The sequence below is a fragment of the Mytilus edulis genome, chromosome 1 (assembly GCF_963676685.1).
Source record: "Mytilus edulis chromosome 1, xbMytEdul2.2, whole genome shotgun sequence".
NCBI lineage: Eukaryota > Metazoa > Mollusca > Bivalvia > Mytilida > Mytilidae > Mytilus > Mytilus edulis.
The window spans coordinates 106,671,398-106,696,534 of NC_092344.1; the positions used below are offsets into that span (position 1 = coordinate 106,671,398).

The window sequence follows — 25,137 nt, forward strand, 5'->3', positions numbered from 1 at the left end:
ACCGTTAATTTCCTTGTTTGATTTATTTCATATTTTTAAAGCCTTAATAGCTAGCTAGATGGTATGCCTGGATGGATCCAGCCATTTTAGAAAGGGGGTTCCCTGTTCCCAACCCAAGATTTAGGAGGGGTGGTTCCAACTATATGTTCCCATTCAAATGCATTGAGTGTCCAAAAAAAAAGGAGGGGTTCCAAGTTGAACTACCAACCCCTAGAATATTCCCCCTGTGATCTGGATTTTTTTTCACTTAACCACTGGGGATCTCAACCATTTAAAAGTTTTTCAAACATGTGAGGGTGGGGGTGACCCCCCATGGACTCTCCCTATATTTCATTTGATGTGTTTTATTGTTCCATACAAGAATATGTATGGTTTAGGGGTGGGGATCTTGACCGTTTACAAGATAATAGCACATTCTCAAATTGAACGGGGATGGGTGACCCCCAGGGACTAACCTTTTAATTTTAATTGATTTGTTTTATCGTCCCATTCAAGAATATATATGGTTTAGGGGTGGGGATCTGGACCGTTTACAAGATAATAGCACATTCTCAAATTGAACGGGGATGGGTGACCCCCAGGGACTAACCTTTAATTTTAATTGATTTGTTTTATAGTCCCATTCAAGAATATATATTGTTTTGGGGTGGGGATCTAAACCGTTTACAAGATAATAGCACATTCTCAAATTGAATGGGGTGGGGTGACCCCCCAGGGACTTCCCTTTAATTTTAATTGATTCAATTTATTGTCCCATTCAAGAATATATATGGTTTAGGGGTGGGGATCTAAACCGTTTACAAGATAATAGCATATTCTCAAATTGAAGGGGGTGGGGATTACCCCCGAGGGACTCACCCTCCCTTCTTTCTTCCCCAAAAATACCTGATACTACCCCCCCCCCCCCCCCTTTCCTCATTTCAATCACCCTGATATGATCTGATAGTTTTATCACTTACAATAGGAATTGGTTTAAATTCCCCAATTAATTCTAGTCGGTCAAATATATGAATAAATTGATTTAAATTTCATTTTTGATAAAGAAGGACAAAAGTTTTCTATGGTTAATAGAACTTGATAGTTACTAATTTGGGAAGCTTTCAAATTCATAGCATGCCGGTGGCTGTGTTCAAAGTGCTGGGTTTTTTATCACCCTCGTTGTTTGCGGACTAACGATTTAGGCCTGTGGTGGATAATAGTGTGCGTGCATTAATTTTCTATACCTTCTTAATTAATATTTTCAAATACTGACGGCAAGTGTTGTAATGTATTAGTGTCTTATTTGAGACCAACGTGCTATTTACATGTGCGATCGAAAATGCAGGGGAAGGAAACTTGTCAATTGTGTTTATTTTTAATCCAAAATAAAATAAGCCGCCGTAAAATTAATCTTGGGTAAATTCCTCAAATTGATGCAACAGGCTTCTTTTTTTTTAAGCTATATTTTTAATGACTTACACTTTTTACCATTTTTCTCTTTCTTTCACTATTCTTTATTCCTTTTTTTCTTTGCCCGTTATTCTCTATACCCTCTTATGATCTCTTATGTGGACTTTCGGTGGTTTATTTTTTTAGTTCTGTGATAAGTCAATATTTCATGCAGGTTCATGAAATAATGGTTTTATGCATATCAGCCAAGATTGTGCGTGGAATTTTAATAAACAATTCAACACCACATGTTATGTGAATTTGATTAAAATCGATGAACATGAATTTGACAGCTAGTGACCCTTTTACAGGTAAAATTCAATTAACAAATTCTGACCTACTGGCATTCAACACCAAATTACCTACTTGCTACATATATTGATAAATGTGATTGTAGGTCAATACCTCAACATCGTGAATACGCCATGTGAGGTGTTGGTTATGTGTGCTACGGGGTCACTGGTGGCGCCTTCAAAACAGAAAAAAAAAAATCCCAGTAAAAAAGTGTGGAATTTTGTTGTTGAAAATTTAAGTTGTAAATTCCCGAAAAATGTACTTAATTCCGTTCAACTGCTAACATGCAAGTTCGATAAGAAAATAGGATAAAAAGCATCCGAAAAAATTTGTGATCAGTAATTGAAGAGCAATGGGTAAAAAAAACTGAAGAAGAAAAGTAAAAAGTAAAAGAAAGTCGTTGAATTAATTATTTTACAATTGTTTAAATATATGAGAGAATGTTTTAGGCAAATTTTCTTTATTTACAAATAAATGTATTTAAGTTCAGGAAATGATTTATTCTTCTGGCGGCTTCAAATATTTTTTTATCAATAACTTATACACAAGGAGACATTTTTTACTTTTGACAGCATGAACCGCAGTTAATTAGCAAACACAAATTAAGACACAAAATCAATTACAAATAAATTTTATAGAAGGAAAAAAAAGGGGGGGGGTAATACGCTCACATACTTCTAAAAACATTTGCATATGAAAGCTGTCTAAAGATAATTTTAAATTATTTCAGGAGTTTTGAAAAAAGAATATATATATAGAGTTTAATTTTCGACGTCTATACTGTTACAAAAAAAGGTGATTCTTTTTAAAGATTTGGTACTTCAGTTTCGACTCAAAATTTCTTTTTGAATTGTTAGATGGCAAACTATTTAGGATAAGATTGTATCTGTTCTTTAAGTATTTATGGTGATATTGGCGACAAGTTTCATTATATTATAGCAAGGGCTTGTATAATGATGGAAAATTGTATGTTGCAAAAGGAAAATAATATAAAGTAAACTTAGAGAAATAAACTTATAAATAAAATGAAATTGAATTATATTGCATTGCTTAAGCTCTAAGACAAAGTAGGTGACGTAAGATTAAGTTATAAATAGTTTCGTCTTTTTGTAAATAACATATAGTTAATCTCAATTCTAGAGGTCTTTTGATCATAGCTATTAATCTGACGTTGAGAAATAAATTAAATAAACTGTCATCTTTTAAAAGAATAAAAATGTTTGTAATTTGCCGTAGGAAAATAACCCTAAAGTGTTTCTATTGTTCACTTAATAATTCTGTTAAGTAAGTAAAGATTTTGATAATCCTTTAATTGATTTTACATAACTAAATACAATATATGTCAATCAAATAAATCTATAACATAAAAAGAGAATAGTTGACCAATAAAAAGTAACTTTAGAAAATTCAAAATTGACGCTAAAATTTCATAGGTGAATAAAATAATTCCAATCATGCAGCACGTGATGTTGGGGTTAAAAAGGGAAGACCGCAATCTCCCAACATCACATATCACACTTAAATGTAGATAGCTGTTTGGAATAAATAATTGAAACATCATTGTATTTTATTCACCAGGTATGTAAATTGTTAAAGTATAAACTATTTCAAATAAATTTTAAAGTATAAGAATTTATCTTCTGATCTAATAACTTAGTTTCGTATTTAAAACTTAACTTAAATTCATAAAAGATTTTCATTAACATAAATAAGTTGAAACAAAGTTTACTATTTAGATCACAAATCACACTTAAATGTAGATAGCTGTTTGGAATAAATAATTGAAACATCATTGTATTTTATTCACCAGCGCCAGGCCTCGAAAGGAGAAAGTGTCCGGGATGAGGGACACGCCAGTAGAAGGTATTACATAGACCTGAATATGAGCGAGCTAGTATTCCCCAGATTCTCCGAAAGAAGATAGAATACCCGTATAGATAAAAACGAGCGAGAATAGTCCCCAAGTGAAAGATGCCAGTCCCCCGATATATAACTTTATAATCGTTTTGGAGGGAAAGGGGAGACAACCCGACAGAGAAGCAATTCTTCCCCCTTTTCCTGCATTACACTTGTATAAGTTTTTTATTAAAGAATTTCAGCAATATAAATAGACGAAAGTAGGCAAACAATTATTAAGATCTCCAAGCGGGCCAAATTGTACATCGAAAAAGATCTATATTTCGAAACGTTTTTAAATGATATAACTTGAATAGAAAATTTCCCAACTATGTGAAGATTCTTTATATTTCTAAACGTCTTCAATTATTACATACCAAAGAAAAATTTATTTAGCATATTCATATAATTTTATATTTTTTTCCAAGTAAACTTTTTTTTGTAAAGTTTACTTCTATGTGTTTATAACCATCAACAGAGACACATTCTTTGTCATCACCAATCAGTCCTTATCATTAAAGATCAATTGACAAAATTCAAATGATGATTGGTGTTGAAAATGATCATCGGTCATCCGTGACGTATTCTAAAATCCTAAATAACGGCGCATGTCGATAGATAGATAGTTTATTAATTATCGTCTCGCCATTTAAATTTCACCAAGGGGTTGAAGCAATGAAGGACTTTATAAAACCAAGGATGTGTATAGTTACTATACAAATCCTTGATAAAACCAGAGACATATAATACAGTTATATTATATGTCTCTGATAAAACTATGTACATGTACTTATTAATATTTCTATAACAAATTATAAAAACGTTTAGTGTAAAAATCATCGATTTATAAATGTCGCTTTTTGCCTAAAATATATTTGCAGGTTTTGGCATTTTTGTAAATAATATTAATGTTTTGGCATCCCAATGCAAAACACAGGTGACAGCCGATTCAAACTTAAATAACTTCTTTAAAGTTGGGTTTATTTTATCAGAGACATATAATACATGTATTATATGTCTCAATACATGTATTTATGTCTCAAATTTTATCAAAACAAAAATTACAAGATTATGAAATAAGTTATGAATCGAATGAATACCCTGAACACTAAAATACATGTCCTAAGTGACTTTTTATGTCTTGCGTGCACCGAGGAGATCCTTAACGGTTTTTAGACGTACCATTATTATTTATGCATATATTTGAAGCATTTTGTACAGTATAGGTATTTATATGTGTGTATCAGACAAAATGACTTCCCAATTAGCAGAGGCGGATTTAGGTTTTTTTCCAGCCCCACCCCCACACACTAATCTTGGAAAATGGGAGATTATATAGGGAATCACTGAAGCATGACTGGCAGGGACCCCCTCTTAGGCAGTCAATGGGTCCCCACTTATGAAAATTTCTGGATCAACCACTGCTTAGTTCTAGTTATCTAAGGTCCTAGTGTGAAATATAACCAATAGGAATTGGTCTTTTTAAACACTTTTACATAGGCCTACATGTATACGTTTTGTCAAGGGTTGGTTCATTACCGACCGTGCAAGGGCTGTATAGCCAGTCAAGGTCGTTAAAAACTTCCATTTGTTGATTCATGCAATATTGAAGTTACTAGTTACTGAAGGTGATATTAGCTACTTTTCTTCTTTATTTCATATAATTGATTTCTTGATTTTTTTTCTTCGAAAAATTTGTGGTGTTGAAATAGGGAATAGACACAGATACCTAAGCACATTTAACAAAAGAAATTTTGTGTAATGTCATCAATCTGTATTACACGTAGACAGGATGTTCTCTAGAAACTTTACGTTATACACACCGGAGAGTACACGCACTGTCGTAATGGAAAATTGCTGTATGTTATAATTACCTGTAATCAGCTTTGCAACAAATCAGTTGACTGACCATGTCATTACAGTTCAAACAGATTTCCCTCACATCAAAATGGATATATATATATATATATATTCATTTTTATATCTTTAAAATTTAAAACTTTAAAAAGTACACTTTGACAAAATTATGAGATATAACGAATTGAACAATTTAAAATAGTATTTTAACAAAGTTCAAGATATATAATTTTACAACGATCCTAAAAATATCCAAACAAACGATAAATCTAATGATATGAACCTACGCAGTTTTATATTATAAGACTGACACACACCAGTTTGCTAACTCAGTGTGCTGGGCCAGGGTGCTGGGTGAGGTGTTGGAACTTGATATACATGTATCATTAAGTTACAGTTCTGTTAAGATTTGACTGCCTTTTTACAGGGAATTTCTATTCTTACAGTTTGTATATACTGTTCCTGGCTTAAAAAGATTCTCTTCTCAGCAACTGGTGCGTAATTAGCATTTTTTCACGTGATTTTATTCAAATATCTTGTAGCAGTAAAAAACACAAATTAATGTATTTTTCAAATAGCTTTATTCAGCTTTAAATAATTATAGCGAAAAACAGTGAACATGGGAAAATGAAATGTTTTTAGTAGCCTCATTATTAAATCTCCCGATGAGTGTGATCAAATAAAGAGGTTCTCCGACTCCGTAATACTTGGAAAATCTTATCTGATTCAGGATCAATTCATCGGTTACACTCCCCTATCACCAGTGATTCTTTGTTTTTAGCTGACATTCTGAAAAAAGGTGTGTAAGTGTTGACTCGCAATTTGCATGATTAATAACAGATATCGGCTCGTTACCCGGACTACTGCAAAAACAATTATTCAGTTTACTGATTTAGATGGAAGGTAAACGGACAGAAAGTCGCAGGACAAAAAGTCACAGGACATGAAGTCACAAATTTGATAGGAAAAAAAAGTCACAAAAAAATTGTTGACAATTGGTTTGAATATATTTGAAAAAGATCTTGAAATATTTTCTTTTTATTACATATATTCATTTTTAATTTAAGGAAATTGCTCATAGAGCTGGATAAACACGATAAATGGAAATGTATTAGATTTTAATCTTGCAAAGGATATATTTATGGGGCCATATTTATTGGCAAATTGAAGCCATTTAAGTACCAAGCCACTTTGAAATTTTGTTTTCATAACAATTATTTGATTATTATTGATATTTATTGAATAAATTTTAATTACTAAGTTGCTTCTTAAATAAAACTTCAAGAAAAATACAAAAAAAGTGTTTTCTTGTTCAAAGAAAAATAATCTCTAAACTGAATTGTGACTTTTTGTCTGTGACTTGTTGACCGTGACTTTTTGTCCTGTGACTTTCTGTCCTACATTCAGATTGAATAGGGTTTGGTTGACCCTGTCTCCCTCTATCTGAGACTACTATCTCAGTGATGAACTTAATGTTTTATGTATTGTGCTTGTCATAATATATATATATGTTGGATAAAAGCTCTAGAGCTTATGTTGTATTTTATGTATAACCAACTTTAAATAAATCTTTTTTGTTAGCCCATAACAACTAACAAGTAAGATTTAGGTTTCTTCTTTTTGTAATACAAACAATTATTACACCTTGAAAGGATTTTTTTTTACTATGACGGTGTCCAAGAAAAAAGTTGAAATAGCTAGACACTAACTTTATATTGGACCCTAGTAGCTTTATATGTGCTTGTGGTTGCAAATGTAAATGCATGGATGCCTGCTACACTGTAGAATACATAACAAGGAAGCTTTGCTCTTCATGGAGTACGAACTCGTCTTTCATAATTAAAAACCTTCCGCCAAGCAAGCGTAAGGGTCTTTGACAGTAACCAACACTTACCCACGAGGCGTACCTAGTATGTCTTTTTAGGTATATATATATATATATATAAACATTTATTCGTCATTGTGCAAAGTTCTCCTTTGAAGGAGGGATTTTCTAAACCAGAACAGAACAGAATAGCCATGCAAGACTTTATTATCATTTGGACTAATATTATGGCACATTTTGTCTTACCACAGTGATTTTTTCTTGGTTTTGTCATTTTATCAGATATTATAAGCATAGGTCTACTTGTTGTACGAAATGAATGTAAGGTGTCATATAAAAAAAGAAGATATCTGTTTGCCAAGGTTAATTTTACTAAGACCTCATTTTCATAAAACAATGATAATATTAAACAGCAAGAATGAGAATCAAGTCAAAGTTGTATACAAATGAGGCAAAATTTTCAGTTGCCTACTTTTTATTTATTAGTAGTTATTTTTGTCATTAAATGATATTGTTTACCCTTTTATGTGTAGGGCAAGAATATTAAAGATATAAAAGGGAAACTATAAACAGAAGAAATTATCAACAAAAATAGATTTACAAAGGTCAACAAAGCCTAAATGGTAAGTCCACTGTTGAAAAAAGTTTTAGCCCTTGAGTAATGATTAAATATTTATTAAAATAAGATGTGGTACGATAAATGAGAAAACTATCCATCAGAGTTCAATTAAGTGGATGTAAGCATTGTAATTACTTATTAGTAGCCAATGATGACCTGTTAGTAATGAAAAAACTCATACCCTATACATGATATAGTAATCTATAAAAGACAACGCTAACAAAATTTGAAACAAAGCATCAATTCAAACTTCAAATATACCAGACTAATTTATAAAAAAACAAAATATTATGAAAAACAAAAATGACGGATATGAACCAACATCAACCACTGAACTATGTACAAGCTCCTGATATTGGACAGGCATAATATGGCTGGGTTGATATAAAAATAAGAAGCAGTATGATTTCAAATAAGACTTTTCTCCAATAGAGATAAAATGACATTTAACAATGTTTAAGGAGGCTCGAGGGTATAAAAATTTCAGAAAAATATTAAATATTTTTTTTTCATAACTAATTTTATTTATAACTTTATTAGTTTTTACTTTTTCATATGGTACAGAAATCATTCTAAAAAATCAATTCGTTTTGGCCCCATACAACTTTTAAAATGTATATATCATTGAAAAAGCTCCAAATTATCTCCCTTTGGTGCAGAAATGCCATTTTTGGGCATGAAAATTGTAATATCTTTTTTAGCTCATCAGTGACCTATATTTTTTATTATCATTTTCAACTAACTTTACTTAAACTAAACTATTATAAAATTTAAGCGATTTCTGTAATTAAGTTCTTTTTTCATTTCAAAATTACCTCTATTGATCCTATTAGTTAAACAGAAAAAAAAGTACATTTACAAAAATGTATATATATGCTTCTTTCAAAGGCGAATTGTGAGTGTGATTGAATGGTGTCCCCATTTTTAGCTCACCTGGCCCAAAGGGCCAAGTGAACTTTTCTCATCACTTGGCGTCCGGCGTCGTCCGTCGTCGTTAACTTTTACAAAAATCTTCTCCTCTGAAACTACTGGGCCAAATTGAAATAAACTTGACCACAATCATCATTGGGGTATGTAGTTTAAAAAATGTGTGGCGTGACCCGGTCAACCAACCAAGATGGCCGCTTCGGCTAAAAATAGAACATAGGGGTAAAATGCAGTTTTTGGCTTATAACTCAAAAACCAAAGCATTTAGAGCAAATCTGACATGGGGTTAAAAATGTTTATCAGGTCAAGATCTATCTGCCCTGAAATTTTCAGATGAATCGGCCAATCGGTTGTTGGGTTGCTGCCCCTGAATTGGTAATTTTGAGGAAATTTTGCTGTTTTTGGTTATTATCTTGAATATTATTATAGATAGAGATAAACTGTAAACAGCAATAATGTTCAGCAAAGTAAGATCTATAAATAAGTCAACATGACAAAAATGGTCAGTTGACCCGTTTAGGAGTTATTGCCCTTTATACTCAATTTTTAACCATTTTTCGTAAATTAAAGTAATCTTTTACAAAAATCTTCTCCTCTGAAACTACTGGGCCAAATTAATCCAAACTGGGCCACAATCATCTTTGGGGTATCTTGTTTAAAAAATGTGTGGCGTGACCTGGTTAACCAACCAAGATGGCCGCCACGGCTAAAAATAGAACATAGGGGTAAAATGCAGTTTTTGGCTTATAACTATGAAACCAAAGCATTTAGAGCAAATCTGAAAGGAAGTTAAATTGTTAATCAAGTCAATATCTATCTGCCCTGAATTTTTCAGATGAATTGGACAACTGGTTGTTGGGTTGCTGCCCTCCAATTGGTAATTTTTAAAGAAATTTTGCCGTTTTTGGTTATCTTGAATACTATTATAGATAGCGATAAACTGTAAACAGCAATAATGTTCAGCAAAGTAAGATCTACAAATAAGTCAACATGACCTAAATGGTCAATTGACCCCTTAAGGAGTTATTGCCCTTTATAGTCAATTTTTAACATCTTTCATTAATTTGGTAAATTTATGTAAATTTTTACCAAATATAGTTCTCTGTTACTAATGGGCAAAGTTCATTATAGATATAATTGTAAGAAGCAAAATTGTTCAGTAAAGTAAGAACTTCAAACACATCACCATCACCAAAATACAATTTTGTCATGAATCCATTTGTGTCCTTTGTTTAATATGCACATAGACCAAGGTGAGCGACACAGGCTCTTTAGAGCCTCTAGTTTTAATTTAATTTTTCTATTTTTCTATAAAGTATAAGATAAAGTTCATTTATAGAAAAATATAGCGTAACCCTATATTACATGTATTAAGAAAAAAATTGATTGAAACCTGTGAGCCCCCTTAATTTAACAAAAATAGTTCACTGTACAGCCTTTGACAATGAGCAAACGCTATACCGGACAGTGGTTTTAATAACAGCACAACATTTGAACAAATTGTAAAAATTTGTTGCAATGGGCTTAACTCAAAAGACTGCAACAAGGAACCAAACAATAACCAGTAATATGTAAATCATAGACACAAAGCACTGAAATAAGAGTACTAACAATAGATATTTAAATGAAAGTTTATTAAAATGTTCATAAACATGATAAAATAGTCATTTTATTGCTGTATTTCTCTTCACTGATAATTTTTGAGTTTTGTGTATTTGTAGGTCAGACATCTCGGTTTTCATGGTCATCATTTAACAGATCAATACTGAACAGAAAACTTGGAAGATGATATTTTTCTCAACAGTGCGACTTTTTTTATTAATTTGAAATGGAATGTTTTTTTCTACATTTAATAGAAAAAGGAAATTTCAACATAATGACTATAAACAAAAAGGAGTCATATCATCACGATCATAGATGCTCAAGAACTTGATCTTGTAAATGCAACAATGTAATTATCAATTGAAAGAAGGAACGAATGAAAAAAATATTAGTATGTTGTTGTCCAAATAAACCTGCTTTGTCTTCTCATTTGAATCGCTCCATCCAATAAAGATGTACCGAGGAGGATCTTTGAAGAACAGATTGAAAAATGTTTTGTCTAAGAATTGCAGGAATATTCTAGTGGATGAAATAATTTATTGACTTGACTCTTATATAGTGGACTGAATAATTGTACATAGCAAACAGCGAAAAAGAAAACTAAAACTTTAACACAAAAAGTGTTTAAATTATAAATTTGCAAATATAAGCATAATATTATGTACACCACAAAGGTATATAATTCAAATTGTTTGCATATTCAATCATGTATTGCAATGAAACTATAACAAAGAAAACCTTACTTCATGAAAAGAGTAAACTATTCAGTCAGAATATGAAATATTTTTTTCAGTTCTATTTTTCATTATAAAATAAACAAGACAAAGATTTCAAAACAATATTTTTTCATTTATTTAAACATGTCATCATTTTGTTTCAGTGAAAGAACTTTACTCTTTGACCTTAAATTTTATTATACATTCCAAAATCAGAATTATACTCTTTATTGTCATATTAACAAATAAAAAACATGTTTATGACAAAATGAAAAAAAATTTAATGAAATATAAAAAAACTTGTATACATTTAAAACTTGTTACTACCAAACAGCATTCATTGCAACATACACATACTGTATATTTATATCTATATATTTATAATTTGAATCCCATAGGATTTTATTTTGTCCCATGGGATATTAAAAATCCCATGGGATAATAATAATCCCATGGGATTTTTTTTGTCCCATGGGACAACAAATATCCCATGGGACTACAATTATCCCATGGGACCAAAAAAAATCCCATGGGATTTAACCAAAATCCCATGGGATAATGGTAAATCCCATGGGATTTTGCCCTGTCCCATGGGATATTGAAAATCCCATGTTTTTATAAATCAAATAGCAAAATAAATATAATAGTAACAGTAGAAAACTAATGAAATTATTGAATCCCATGTAAATCCGCACATTTTGGTTATATACATGACACTGTAGCTCTTATTTGAGGCGGCGGCGGATTTGCAAATGAGTGTTTTGCAAATTTAAAGTGTCCAGTGTTAATAGCACAAACTTGTTATAAGGAAAAATAGATATCTATCATAAATACATTAATATACTTACATCTATATATGTAACAATTCCTGACACAACAAGTTCTTGTCTGTAGTAAAACTGTTTAGGGAAATCTGGTACTGGCTTAGTCTTTTTCCTCCCTTTACATATTACACCTGGAGGTGTCTTTAAAAATATAAGTTTCTAATAATTAGGTTTCCAATAATTATCTATCATTAATTATTTATTTCATCATTAATAAGAAAATCTACAAGGTCTGGCTTACCCAAAACAGATTTCAAGATCTCTTTCATATACACAATTGTTTGTGTGAAAATTTTATAAAAGATTAATCAGTAAATACATTATTGAAATGGAACACTATGGAATTAACAATTCGATCACTTGACATTCACTTTTACAAAACTTGATGGTCTTGTTATTCTCCTAATTGTTGCACAGACTAAGGGGTATGGGCTTTGCTCATTGTTGAAGGCCGTACAGTGACCTTTAGCTGTTAATTTCTGTGTCGTTTGGTCTCTTGTGGAGAGTTGTCTCATTGACAATCATACCACATCTTCTTTTTTTTTTATATGGACATAAAATAATAAAATGTAGGCTATGAATGTACAAATGCCAAAAGAAAAGCCCATAAGAATGAAATACCTCAAATACATCTGGATTACTATCAAGGTCTAGACTTCCTGTAAAGGCATGGTATTCATAAATATGGTGGATAGCTTTAGTGCTGCCATCTGCAGTAATATATGATCCTGCTACGTCTGCTCTAACAGGTACAGTGAGGAAATCTGAAGATGTCTTCCAAGAGTTGGGTTCTACAAAGTCAAGAATAAAAGATACCAGAAATAAAAAGTATATAGAGGCTTATTAAAAACTTGAGCTTATAGTCATTGTTCAAAATGAAATTTTCCAAGTTTTAAGTCTTGATTCAAGTTATTCAGAGGTCATCATACAGTCTTCAACAATGGGCAGTGTTAACATTGATATAATTTGTAGTGCAAGTTCAAAATTTAAATTTATCAAATGGGGAGATCTAGAATATAGCATTGTTAACAAAATCATATCAAAAACAATTTTGGGTAAAAACATTTGAAATAATCTATATTATTTTGTAGAAAACCACAGATGAGCAATCGAACGTATTATTGCATAGCAAAAGCTGCAATATGATATTTTCAACAGAAAGTAACCAAAAATTAGCGTGCAATAAATTCTAGTATTGCACTAGTGCAATAAATCATCAAAATTCATGACGTCATCAACTACAAAATCTTAGTTTAAACCAATTTTTACTTGCAAATATTATATGGCTATACAATAAAAGGGTTATTGCATGAATATTGGGGAATATTGTCCCTCGTAGCTTGTGCAACATTAAATTTTACTCAGGACAATATTCCCCAATATTCATGCAATAATATTGGGGAATATTGTCCCTCGTAGCTTGTGCAACATTAAATTTTACTCAGGACAATATTCCCCAATATTCATGCAATAACCCTATATTATAAATGTGGATAAACGTTACACTTCTTTCATTATAATTTTGTCTCAATGGTTAGCACAGAAGTAAAAAAACACATTTAATCAGTTATATTTGTACTGAAACCAAGAATGCATCTTAGCAATCATACTTCAAAGTATAGTTAGGTCATTGCAAGATAGTGTCTGAAAAAGATCCAAATATTTATAGAAAAACTAATCGAAGAATTCAAGTAGTGAAAAATATTCAGCATGTGACCGAACAACACAATAATTTAAGAATTCACAATTTGTTTTGATTCGCCGTTATCAATGTCTTGACAACACCTATTGTTGTATGACATCAAAGAGTGGAATAAACACTTTACAAGCTTAGTATCTATTTCTAAAAATAAAAATAAACTAACTTGAGAAGTAATAGTCAACAGTAAAATTAGCATTAGACCTATTCCAATGTAAACATGATCTCCAGTGATCAACATTTATTCCTCTTATTATATCTGTTCCCATGTAAGTCTGAAAAATAGCATACATGTATTTGAATTTTTGTTTATTGTCACTGTGTCTGTGTGGATCTTCTTTGTTTGATAGATACAAGATTTAATTATCTCTGACGCAGTGTTCCCAAAATAACTGGTGGTCTTGTTAGTCTCATAAACCAAATATCAGAAAGGTCTTATGAGTTTAAATGTCCCTCTGGTGTCTTTCACCTTTCTTTTTTTTTTTTTTTTAGGTCTTTCTATTTAGTGTAGCTCTACATAACAATGTAGTATATATGGAACCATGTATATAATTGGCCTAATCAAAATTATACCTATATATATGGAAATAATATATTACATGTATATGATTTTTTTTTACTGCTTATGGAGGGCCACCAGATTTATAGTCATTCAGGCTTAAAAGAATTGTTGAACTCTGCTGATGATATATCATATAATCTCAACAGCTTTTATATGATTTTACTGAATGCTTCTATCATGTTTATAAGGACAACTTTTTAGTGAAGTGTTGTTTATGTGTATTATGTGTCATTCTGCCAAGTATATACATAATAGTATAGCTATATTAATTACTATATATCTCATGTTCTTTAATATTGATAATATCTGTACTAAATGTTGGAGCATTCTCTTCAGCATTAATTTAGAATTAGATACACAAATGTATTATTTAATTACTTCCAAGACAAAAAACTCTATGTGAAGATTTGTCCAAATACCTCATTGTATTGCTGTCCAAACTTGAGGGCAGTACTGCTGGACATAACATGCAAGAATCCATCCGACTCAGTCACTCCAAACAAGTCAGCTTCTGGTCTCTGTGTTATGTTAGCAACCAAACAAACTCCATCTATTTAAAAAAGCAATTGTTTGATTAATAAAATAAAAGATAAGCTTAAGTAAAACGTCACCACACCTGAACCACATTTAAGGAGTTTGGAGTCGCTGCCATGAAGTGAGAAATACCTTTATCAAGATAATTGTTTGTAAACTGTCAAAACCAGTCATAGTGATCTACATGTATAGCATTATTTTACAGTCATGTGTGCATGTATCATGTGTATATATCATATCTTCCAACTTTTCAAAAACTCCATTTTTAGAGCAAGAGCACCCAATTCTCCTTTTGTCATGTTAATTTTGTTGTAAGTGTTTCTAATCTTCTTCTATATTGTTTGAACACTGTTTTGAGGTGTTAAAGTTTATACAGCAAAGAATTTAAAATTCAGATCAACGCTTCCATGACTTCTCCATGTTCTCTTTCAATTGGTGAAATCCGCATACATGTAAATTATGAAGGATACTTTCAGGATTGTTCAGGATAGATTTCACATTGGATATAAGACGGTTGTAGTGGGGGTTCTTTCATGATAATTTAAAGATAGAAAATCTTGCAAAAAGACATTTAAAGTAAATTTTTGGTGCATGACAATATAATGTTCATGCACTTTCTTGTAACATGTGCGACAAAGACAATTTTTTTTTACCGATTTGGAGGAATCATGTTAATTGTTTTCCAAAAATAACATTTTACGATAATTATATGAGACCTCTGACGAATCAAAATAAGTGTATTTCGACAAAAGACTATAACATTTTTACCTATTTAATGCTAACTGTAGACTTAAAAGACTGTTTGAAGACTGATGGTAAAGGACACTCTCATACAGGTCATATAAATTCCTACAATGCATGCTCTTTTTTTAACATGATTCGTCAATATCAGTCAAATTTTTTATTGTCTAAAAGAAAGCTAGTACTTATACATTTATTTTATGTCAGGCACCAAAAAAATTACTTGATTAACATCATTTGCCAAGAATTTTACTGTTATTCTTCACGAAGATACCCCCATTACAACATGTATAACACTCCTATATTTCATTGTTTATTGTCTTTAGTCTTTAGTAAGTGTCCCAAATGACACTGTAAACACTTGTGTACGTTTCCTCTTTTGTAGTTTCTTCACATATGTAATGTTCACTCATGTACTTAATTGAAATTGTGGCTGCTGCTTCAAAAATTTTGACTTAATTTTGATATAGATTTATAGTGTTTTTTGCTGTATAGTGTTTTTGAATCTACCAGACTCCGTTAAATAATTTTCCAGATGGCACAATATCTCATTTCGATTGTCTCTATTAATGTCTTCTTCATCGATTCCTAATAAGGTGTCTAAATCCATGTGTATATTTCCTGTAATAAAGTAAATAGATGTTCTCATCCTCTCTCTAGCCTCCTCATAGTTAGAACAATGTAAAAGGTAGTGTTCTACAGTTTCTGGCTCTCCACAGGAACAGTTTTTGTCTGATGATGGTATAATTTTGGATTTATAATCATTTAGATCACAATAACCTGTTCTCAAACTAGTATCGTCTTGGTACCTGTTTTGACGCGGACCAGAAATGACGCACCCATTTAGATTTGGGTTTTATATTTCTAAACAAAAGCTGTGACGTCATCGATAATTACTATTCAGAACATGATGGTGAAGGTCATATGACTACAACATAGATGCCTCAAACTCTGTCCAGAAATGTTATTATTGCTTGAATTAGTAAAGATAATGCAATTTCCGCCATTTTATTAAGGTCAAAAACAGTCTACCCTTCCCAGAATGATTATCAGTCCTAAATCCACTTTGGCCGGCAAAAGTATGTAAGCACATGCTGCCCCAGTTTGTGTTTTTCAAATCATATGACTGTCATGTGACATGGTTTTACATTTAAGCGGGAATCACTGTAGAACAAATGATCGTCGCTTATATAATTTTCTATTGTTTATCGATTTTTTTCATTCATTGTACGAAGTATACATTGATAAATGTTTTAATGTCAATGTTGTTTTATGAATGCAATTACTTCTTATTTTCAAGTATATGAAATATATATGTCACTTTGATAAATTTTGAACAATTTTATATAAAATTTGAAATAAAATATAGGTTACAATTAAATTAATGAAAAAAATTGTGTTGCTATCAACATGATCATAAAAGTGACTGTAAATGTCAAAATTTGTTATTAAAATTAAATTTGCTGAATAGTGTTAACTACAAAATAGTCTAAATAAAGTTTCCATGTTTTGTGAAAACTGGCAGCTTTCTCTAAACATAAATAAAACAAAAAGTATGGTCTTTTCAACAACAAAGCAAAAGCCTGAAACATCTATACTTGTATATAAAAACAAAAAAATAGAGAATGTTATGGAATATCCTTACTTGGGTCTGCTAATTAAATCAAATGGTAATCTCAGTCATAGTACAGCTGAATTAACAAAAAAGGCAAAAAAGGTTTTGTTTTCTATTAAAACATATACTAATTCTCTTGGCAGCCTTCCTATCAGAGTGTCAAATAACTTATTTGACACCTTAGTGAGACCTATATTAACTTATAATTCTGAGATAACATATTTGGACTCATATATAACATATTTCAAAGCTAAAAAAAGAGCTTTGGTTTCTGGAAAAAATGTGGACCCATTTAATTTTATTGACAAGACTCCAATAGAAAACTTGCATCTTAGTTATTGCAAGTTTACCCTTGGCACTAACAAGAGTGCCTCAAATTTTGGTACAAGGAACGAATTAGGAAGACTGCCTATTGAATGTCATATAAAAACCCAAACTATTATGTATTTAGCAAGGCTTTTCACCTCAAATTTGAATCCCTTATTACATGAATCTTTTCAATTAACTAAAACTTTGGATTCTAGTGGCTCCTATTCATGGTTCACTTTTGCAAAAGATATTCTTTCTGAATCTAACATTGATATAGATAGACTAAAAACCTGTAATAATTTAAAACAATTAAAAAATATTAAAAGCTATATTAAACCCCAAATAAACTCATATTACAACAACCTGTTGATGGATAAGTTGAAATCTATTGATGATAAAAGTAAATTAAATTTTTATAAAGGACTTGAGCCAAATCTATTGATCAAACCTTACCTCTCTAACCCAAACTTTGAATTTAGAAAATTAATTACAAAACTTAGAATCAGTGACCATTCATTATTAATTGAAAAAGGAAGGCATTTTAAAATTCCTCGCGAAGAGAGACTTTGCAAAAAATGCAAAGTACTAGATGATGAGAAACATTTTTTAATAAATTGTTCTCATAATTCAAATATTAGATTAACATATTTCAATTGCATTAACAGAGAAAGTAATTCATTTGCTAATCTCACTGACAATGACAAAGTTATATATATACTTAACCCATCAACACCAACACAAGTGAATAAACTAGGATCCTTTATAAAAAAGTCAATGGAACTGAGGACAGGGGACCCTTTAATATTTACCTGAATTTGTGTATATATATTGAGTTACTTAGTTATTGTCTTTATTTGTTTTTGCTGTTGTTATATGTCACAAACTGTATAGTTTATATGGCAATAAAACTTTGAATTGAATTGAATTGAATTGAATTGTTAACTTTAAATTATCTGGATTGAAGCAATTTTTCGAACATCAGGTACACTGCAAGTGGTTTTTACTGGTTTGTTTATAGTGCGTCATTACTGGTACCCATCATAAGTTGACAGTCCGTTTGTAATGTTAGCAAACATGATTTTTATTGCTTTTACTGTTTCAAAAATCAACTGTTTAATGATTGAAATACATTAACAAGTGATCAATCTTTCATTCTATTCCATGTTTCTTTTTCTTTTAAATGGTAGATTAAATGCAGAGACAAACACAACGTTAGGTGCGTCATTACTGGTTCCTCGGGGATAGTATAGATTTTTGATGATAGTTGTAATAATTTCTGCCACGTTGACTTGATTCCCATTGGTTCTGCCATTTTCTTAAAACACTTTCTCTTGCTGCACGTTTTATATCCTGCCTGGTCCAGTGGCAAATATTTCATGCATGTCAGTCAGGCCGATATTTGTTTGTGTGTTTATTATGTATATTTGTGTTGTGTAATGCATATGGGTATATTTTGTACCTTTTGTCGAGGAAAAGCTGTTACGAGCATATATTCAATTGTTACTGACACAAAATGACAAATTATATATATGTCCTGTACTATTTATCCTTCGAGCAACTCAGAACAAAAGTCGGAACCAGGTAAACCAGTTTCCCGCAATTTTTCAATAAAAAACGAAAAGAAAAAAAAACTTTAAGGAGACGCATATGAATTAAAATTCCGGAATACAAAGAGTCCAAATCAATGAACTGCAGTTTTTTTTACTCACAGTAACTGTTAATAAAAAAAAATTTGTCAAGGTTTTCAAGTCATGACTTCAATAATGAAATTATTTTTATTAGCCTTATGTTTTCAAATCAGAAAAATATCTTGACATTACATTACTACACTGCTAATTTTGCATAGGTACTTTTTCTGTACAAAAAATCTGTAGTACTGGAAAATTACTTTTAAAATATAGTACTTTTTTAGTACTTTAAATTTATTGTAATATTTAAGTACTTGTTTTTTACAGTACTTGATTTGTACTTCAAATTTTAAGTACTCAATTTGTACTTTAATTGTGTAGTACTAAATGTGTACCTCAAATATTAGGTACAAATCAAGTACTGTAAAAAAACAGGTACCTAAATATTACAATAAATTTAGAGTACTAAAAAAGTACCATATTTTAAAAGTAATTTTCCAGTACCACAGTTTTTTTGTACAAAAAAAGTACCTATGCAAAAGTAGCAGTGTAGGAAGCGATTTTTACGGCATTGCCATTTCTTTTCTCTAGGAAAAGTCTTGAGAGATATCTGCACCACGTTGTTTAATGAACCTTTAGTACATGTATGCCCTGCTGACTGCAAATTTTGGGGTCGATTAGACTTGTAGTTTCAGAGTATAACTGAGAAGAAGGATGTGGATTTTTTTTTCAGAAGAGATGTAAGAACAATATTGAAATTCAATTCTTCTTGAATAATTGATCTTAGGACTTTCCTTCCATATTGTTTTAATGAAACTGTCATAAATAAACGGTCATACATATTGATTAATTGCTTGGTTGGTTGGTTGGTTTGATTATTACTTAAACACTTGGGATAGGGTCTCTTGAAGCAACCGGAAAAAACTGAGATCTTGGACCCCGTATTGAACACACGAGACGGAAACATGCACTGATTTTTTTATTGATTGATTGATTGGTTGGTTGGTTGGTTGGTTGGTTAAACATGTTGATTGGTTGATTAAACACGTTGGTTGGTTGGTTAAACACGTTAGATAGTGTTTCTCGAAACAAGCGAGAAAGAAACAAATGAGATCGTGGACTCCATATTAAACACATGAGACGGAAACATGCACTGATTGATTGATTGATTGGTTGGTTGGTTGGTTGGCTAAACATGTTGATTGGTTGATTAAACACGTTGGTTGGTTGGTTAAACACGTTGGAAAGTGTTTCTTGAAACAAGCGAGAAAGAAACAAATGAGATCGTGGACTCCATATTAAACACATGAGACAGAAACATGCACTGATTGGTTGATTGATTGGTTGGTTGGTTGGCTAAACATGTTGATTGGTTGATTAAACACGTTGGTTGGTTGGTTGGTTGGTTAAACACGTTTGATAGTGTTTCTTGAAACAAGCGAGAAAGAAACAAATGAGATCGTGGACTCCATATTAAACACATGAGACGGAAACATGCACTGATTGATTGATTGATTGATTGGTTGGTTGGTTGGTTGGCTAAACATGTTGATTGGTTGATTAAACACGTTGGTTGGTTGGTTAAACACGTTGGAAAGTGTTTCTTGAAACAAGCGAGAAAGAAACAAATGAGATCGTGGACTCCATATTAAACACATGAGACAGAAACATGTACTGATTGGTTGATTGATTGGTTGGTTGGTTGGCTAAACATGTTGATTGGTTGATTAAACACGTTGGTTGGTTGGTTGGTTGGTTAAACACGTTTGATAGTGTTTCTTGAAACAAGCGAGAAAGAAACAAATGAGATCGTGGACTCCATATTAAACACATGAGACGGAAACATGCACTGATTGATTGATTGATTTATTGGTTGGTTGGTTGGTTGGTTGGACACGTTGATTGGTTGATCAAACACATTCATTTGTAAGTGGGGGTACAAAAAAAAAGGGGGGGGGTCCTATGGAATTTTTTTTTATATAAACGGAACAGAATGATTAAAATTGTCGTTTTACAATTTAAATCAATTGCTTCTAAAAAACAATTGTAAACGGTCTTGCCCCCCCCCTTTGAAACATGATTGATTGTTATGTGTGTGTGTGTGTGTGTGTTTGTTTGTCTGTTTGTTTGTTTCTGTAAGGGGTCTATATTATTCCGGGGAAGTTTCATGTTTAGTTCGGAAAGTTTTTATTTTATTTCAGGTCCAGCGCGCGCGCCAGATTGAGGAGACATCACGTGACGCGGGTTGATAATAACGAAAACTCAGTCTTTTTATTTCTTTTCAGGTGGAGACGTTGAACAGGCAACATCTATAGAGATGGAATATACACAATGTAATTTCTTTTGTCCTTGTAGGAAATTGACATTTCGGTCACAGTTCACCAGCAGTGCATGATTTGGATTTTATTGATCCGGTGTAACTTTAAAACACGCGTTGCATGCTTATTTTCTTGTAATGTACATTTTTCAGCACCAGTTTGTAACACAGAGAAGTATTTTAATCTAGGAGCGGACATTTTATTTTAGGATTTCACTGAGATTTACGGCCCTGCACTGCTAATTTTGCATAGGTACTTTTTCTGTACAAAAAATCTGTAGTACTGGAAAATTACTTTTAAAATATAGTACTTTTTTAGTACTTTAAATTTATTGTAATATTTAAGTACTTGTTTTTTACAGTACTTGATTTGTACTTCAAATTTTAAGTACTCAATTTGTACTTTAATTGTGTAGTACTAAATGTGTACCTCAAATATTAGGTACAAATCAAGTACTGTAAAAAAACAGGTACCTAAATATTACAATAAATTTAGAGTACTAAAAAAGTACCATATTTTAAAAGTAATTTTCCAGTACCACAGTTTTTTTGTACAAAAAAAGTACCTATGCAAAAGTAGCAGTGTATATATGTGACTGAGACTTGGATTGAAACAAACAAAAATCAAGAACAAAAAAGGACCAAAAATAAAAACCAGAAAAAAATAGAAATTGAATACCAAATAAGAAAATCAGATATTTATCAGATATTTATTCCAACAGCGCCGAATAAAAATTTATAATAGGAATGGTTTAAACGTTAGCTGTCAGCCGGAATGTAGGAACTGCTATTGTTACGACACTTAAAGTTAACTTGAGAAGTAAAGACTTAAAATAGATATGTAACAGAGTATAAGACCGAACACCTTGAAAAAAGACGAAACCTCAAACAAGTCACCTAACACGTTAAAGGAAATTAAAAATTAGCTAAACAAACCTCGCCTAGGTGCCACAGTGGGGGTACCGGTAGCACTTTCTGCTTCATTAGTTAAACCCGTCGTGTTTCCCCAGCTGAAATCTGTCGTTGGCCCCTTGCTACTTTTTATTTATCATATAATAACTCATTGATAACTGCCTTTTGTTAAAACACAAGAAATTACAAAAACATAAACCATCTGCGCATACAAATTCTCTGACCTTTAATCAACACAAAATGGGGACATTTCGAAATAAAAAAACACACACCTTTTTAATCATAATGAGACACAAGACTACAACGGAAATAAACTACACTTATAAAACTATACGACAACAAAATACTTGAACACTCAATCTAACTTTAGCACATAACAAAAATTTCATTTCATTTTATAACATTTATATAAGACATAATCTTACGTGTCACATAGAAAACTTCATTAGAGGGGAAGTCGTATACAGCTACTCCATCCAGTCCTTCCTTTGTTGTATGTAATGCTACCCTATTTCCCAAGTTATCGAAATATTCAACTGCATCCAAAGTAGAGCTTTCTTCCAGCATGTTTATCTCTATATTTGATTTGAACGAATTTGGGAGATCTGGAAGCTTGGGCCATTTGGAGGGATCTGGAAAGAACATATAAGTAAGATAGTTATTCATCCAGTATTACTATTATGCGGGAGATCTGGAAGCTTGGGCCATTTGGAGGGATCTGGAAAGAACATAGAAGTAAGATAGTTACTAAAGTATTACTATTATGCATAACATATCATAACTATCATAATAATTAATGAATTTAGGGGGACCGTGTATCAAATCTTTTCTTTTTTTTTTTGCCAGACAAATAAATCTATAGAAAACTAACTAGAGCGATAAAAATCATCAGTGATAACCCGTCAAACTTTTTGCTCTAATAGTATGACTATGACTTGCAAAAACCCTACAGTACACATCATCTGTTTACAATGACATGAAAGATCTAGGACGAGGACGTTTAAAGGATATTTACAGGTACAATGTTATATCTCAAACATAATTTCTCTGTCCTTAACGCGGTCGGTACCGAAGCATACAAATCTACCTATGGTTCTATGAAACCACGACGAACGAATTTTTAAATTCCTGTAGGTATAATTATTACAAAAATCATTATTAATTTGTTGAAATATCTTAGTTGATATCTTTTATCTAGTTGTTACACACGCTTATATCATAGAGAACCTTCAATTCAATTAATATTTATAACAGCCATCATGTCTGCAATGATAAAAAAGGGGTTAAAGAAAATCTGACTAGGAAAGAGCACCTGACAAAAAGAACGTACATGTAAATTGTGTCGTACAGCGTTTGATTAAATCGACATGATATACGTCTGACCGATGTCGTACAGGACAATGAACTTTGCAGAAAACAAGATTACACGATATTTAAAATATCGTCATTAAAATGTTAGGGGTTTTACTATATACTTTATACTTAATGGTTTTAATTATTCACGCGTATAAGTGCACCTTACATCCGCCTACATTAAGAAGGAAACGCACACTCCACTCACAAACAAGTCTTGATATCCGTATCATAATGTTTTTACAATATTAAAGGTATTTATGTTTTGAACATATCCGTTTATCTTTAAAAATAGACGACAACTTTACGAGTTAAGTGACTGTCTGTGTTGTTTTCGATGATAATCTTATGACTGAGTTGTATACTTTTTTAATCTTACCATAACGAATTTAACAAAGTTAAACTAATAGTAGCAATAGTGGCATAGCTTTAGTTTGGATACATACTTGACTGTTTGTATAAAAATCTACAAGCTCTCAAAATTATCCACGCAACATCGCCATAATTTTTATAAGTTCTGTAGTTGGATACATAACTGATTTTCTATGTTTTGCAATCAAAATATATAACGCAATTAATTGAACGCATACAGTCTTTTTTATATATTATATGTTTAGCCATTTAAAATGATGTGCGGTCGCTGTATATTAATCATTTACCTATTTTGATATGAGTAATATGGCTATTGTTAACAGTGGGTGCTGATCCTTATGAAGCACATGGGGGTTAACATTTCGTGTTGCTCAATTTTTTGTTTTCTGGACTTGTTTTGTTACTTTTTGTCAAGTTATTGTATTTTTCTTTTATTTAGTACATATTTTGGTTATTGCCCCAATTGTTATCTTAGCCCTCTTTTATTGACCTACCTCCTCCAACACTAACATTACAATAGTACGATGTGCTGTCACTAAATAGACTGGTAAATAGGATTGCCAAACTCAGTGCTGTGCTCTGTAAGAAGAATATGAAAATGAAAAAAAACCATCAAGGTCTAGGAAATAAAATCTATCAAGAACTTTTCATTCCTAAATTTCTTTGACAATACAAAAAAAAAGCTTAACAGACCTTTCAAACATAATGTATCCGTACAAACATCATTGGCCGCAATGCTATGACATTTTAGTAGACTTTAGGTCAACGACAAAGAATGGTAAATTAAAACATTCCCAGGGTATAGCAAAGACTTTTATTAAGACTGTTATTGTCATTGTGTTTAGTTTCTTTTGTTACCCATTCTGACATTGGACACGGACTTCTCTTAAACTGAGTTTTACTTTGCGTATTGTTGTGCGTTTGTTTTTTCTACATAGGCTAGAGGTATAGGGGAAGGGTTGGGATCTAAAAAAAAAACATGTTTAACCCCGCCGCATTTTTGCGCCTGTCCCAAGTCAGGAGCCTCTGTCCTTTGTTAGTCTTGTATAATTTTTAATTTTAGTTTCGTGTGTATAATTTGGAGTTTAGTGTTACGTCCATTATCAT

The 25,137-nt window shown here is 31.6% G+C and overlaps 1 protein-coding gene and 1 long non-coding RNA gene across 4 annotated transcripts in view; one reads left to right on the plus strand and one right to left on the minus strand.

Moving 5' to 3' along the window:
• Window positions 1–25,137, minus strand: part of LOC139517158 (uncharacterized) — a 67,251-nt gene that overhangs the window by 40,501 nt on the left and 1,613 nt on the right. Inside the window, exons 2-7 of one of the 3 annotated variants that reach the window (XM_071307875.1) lie at window positions 24,525–24,609; window positions 22,731–22,937; window positions 14,669–14,799; window positions 13,854–13,962; window positions 12,610–12,779; window positions 12,013–12,129 (exon numbers count right to left, since the gene is read on the minus strand). In XM_071307875.1, coding sequence (XP_071163976.1) covers window positions 12,013–12,129; window positions 12,610–12,779; window positions 13,854–13,962; window positions 14,669–14,799; window positions 22,731–22,937; window positions 24,525–24,609 — 819 coding nt within the window. Of the gene's footprint in view, window positions 1–12,012; window positions 12,130–12,609; window positions 12,780–13,853; window positions 13,963–14,668; window positions 14,800–18,907; window positions 19,041–22,329; window positions 22,564–22,730; window positions 22,938–24,524; window positions 24,610–25,137 lie in introns of those variants that run through there. The other 2 variants (XM_071307882.1, XM_071307890.1) reach the window with 2 other exon arrangements.
• Window positions 6,178–11,467, plus strand: LOC139517176 (uncharacterized). Its single transcript, XR_011663101.1, has 3 exons — window positions 6,178–6,274; window positions 7,834–7,923; window positions 10,568–11,467. It is a non-coding gene; the product is annotated as an uncharacterized lncRNA (long non-coding RNA).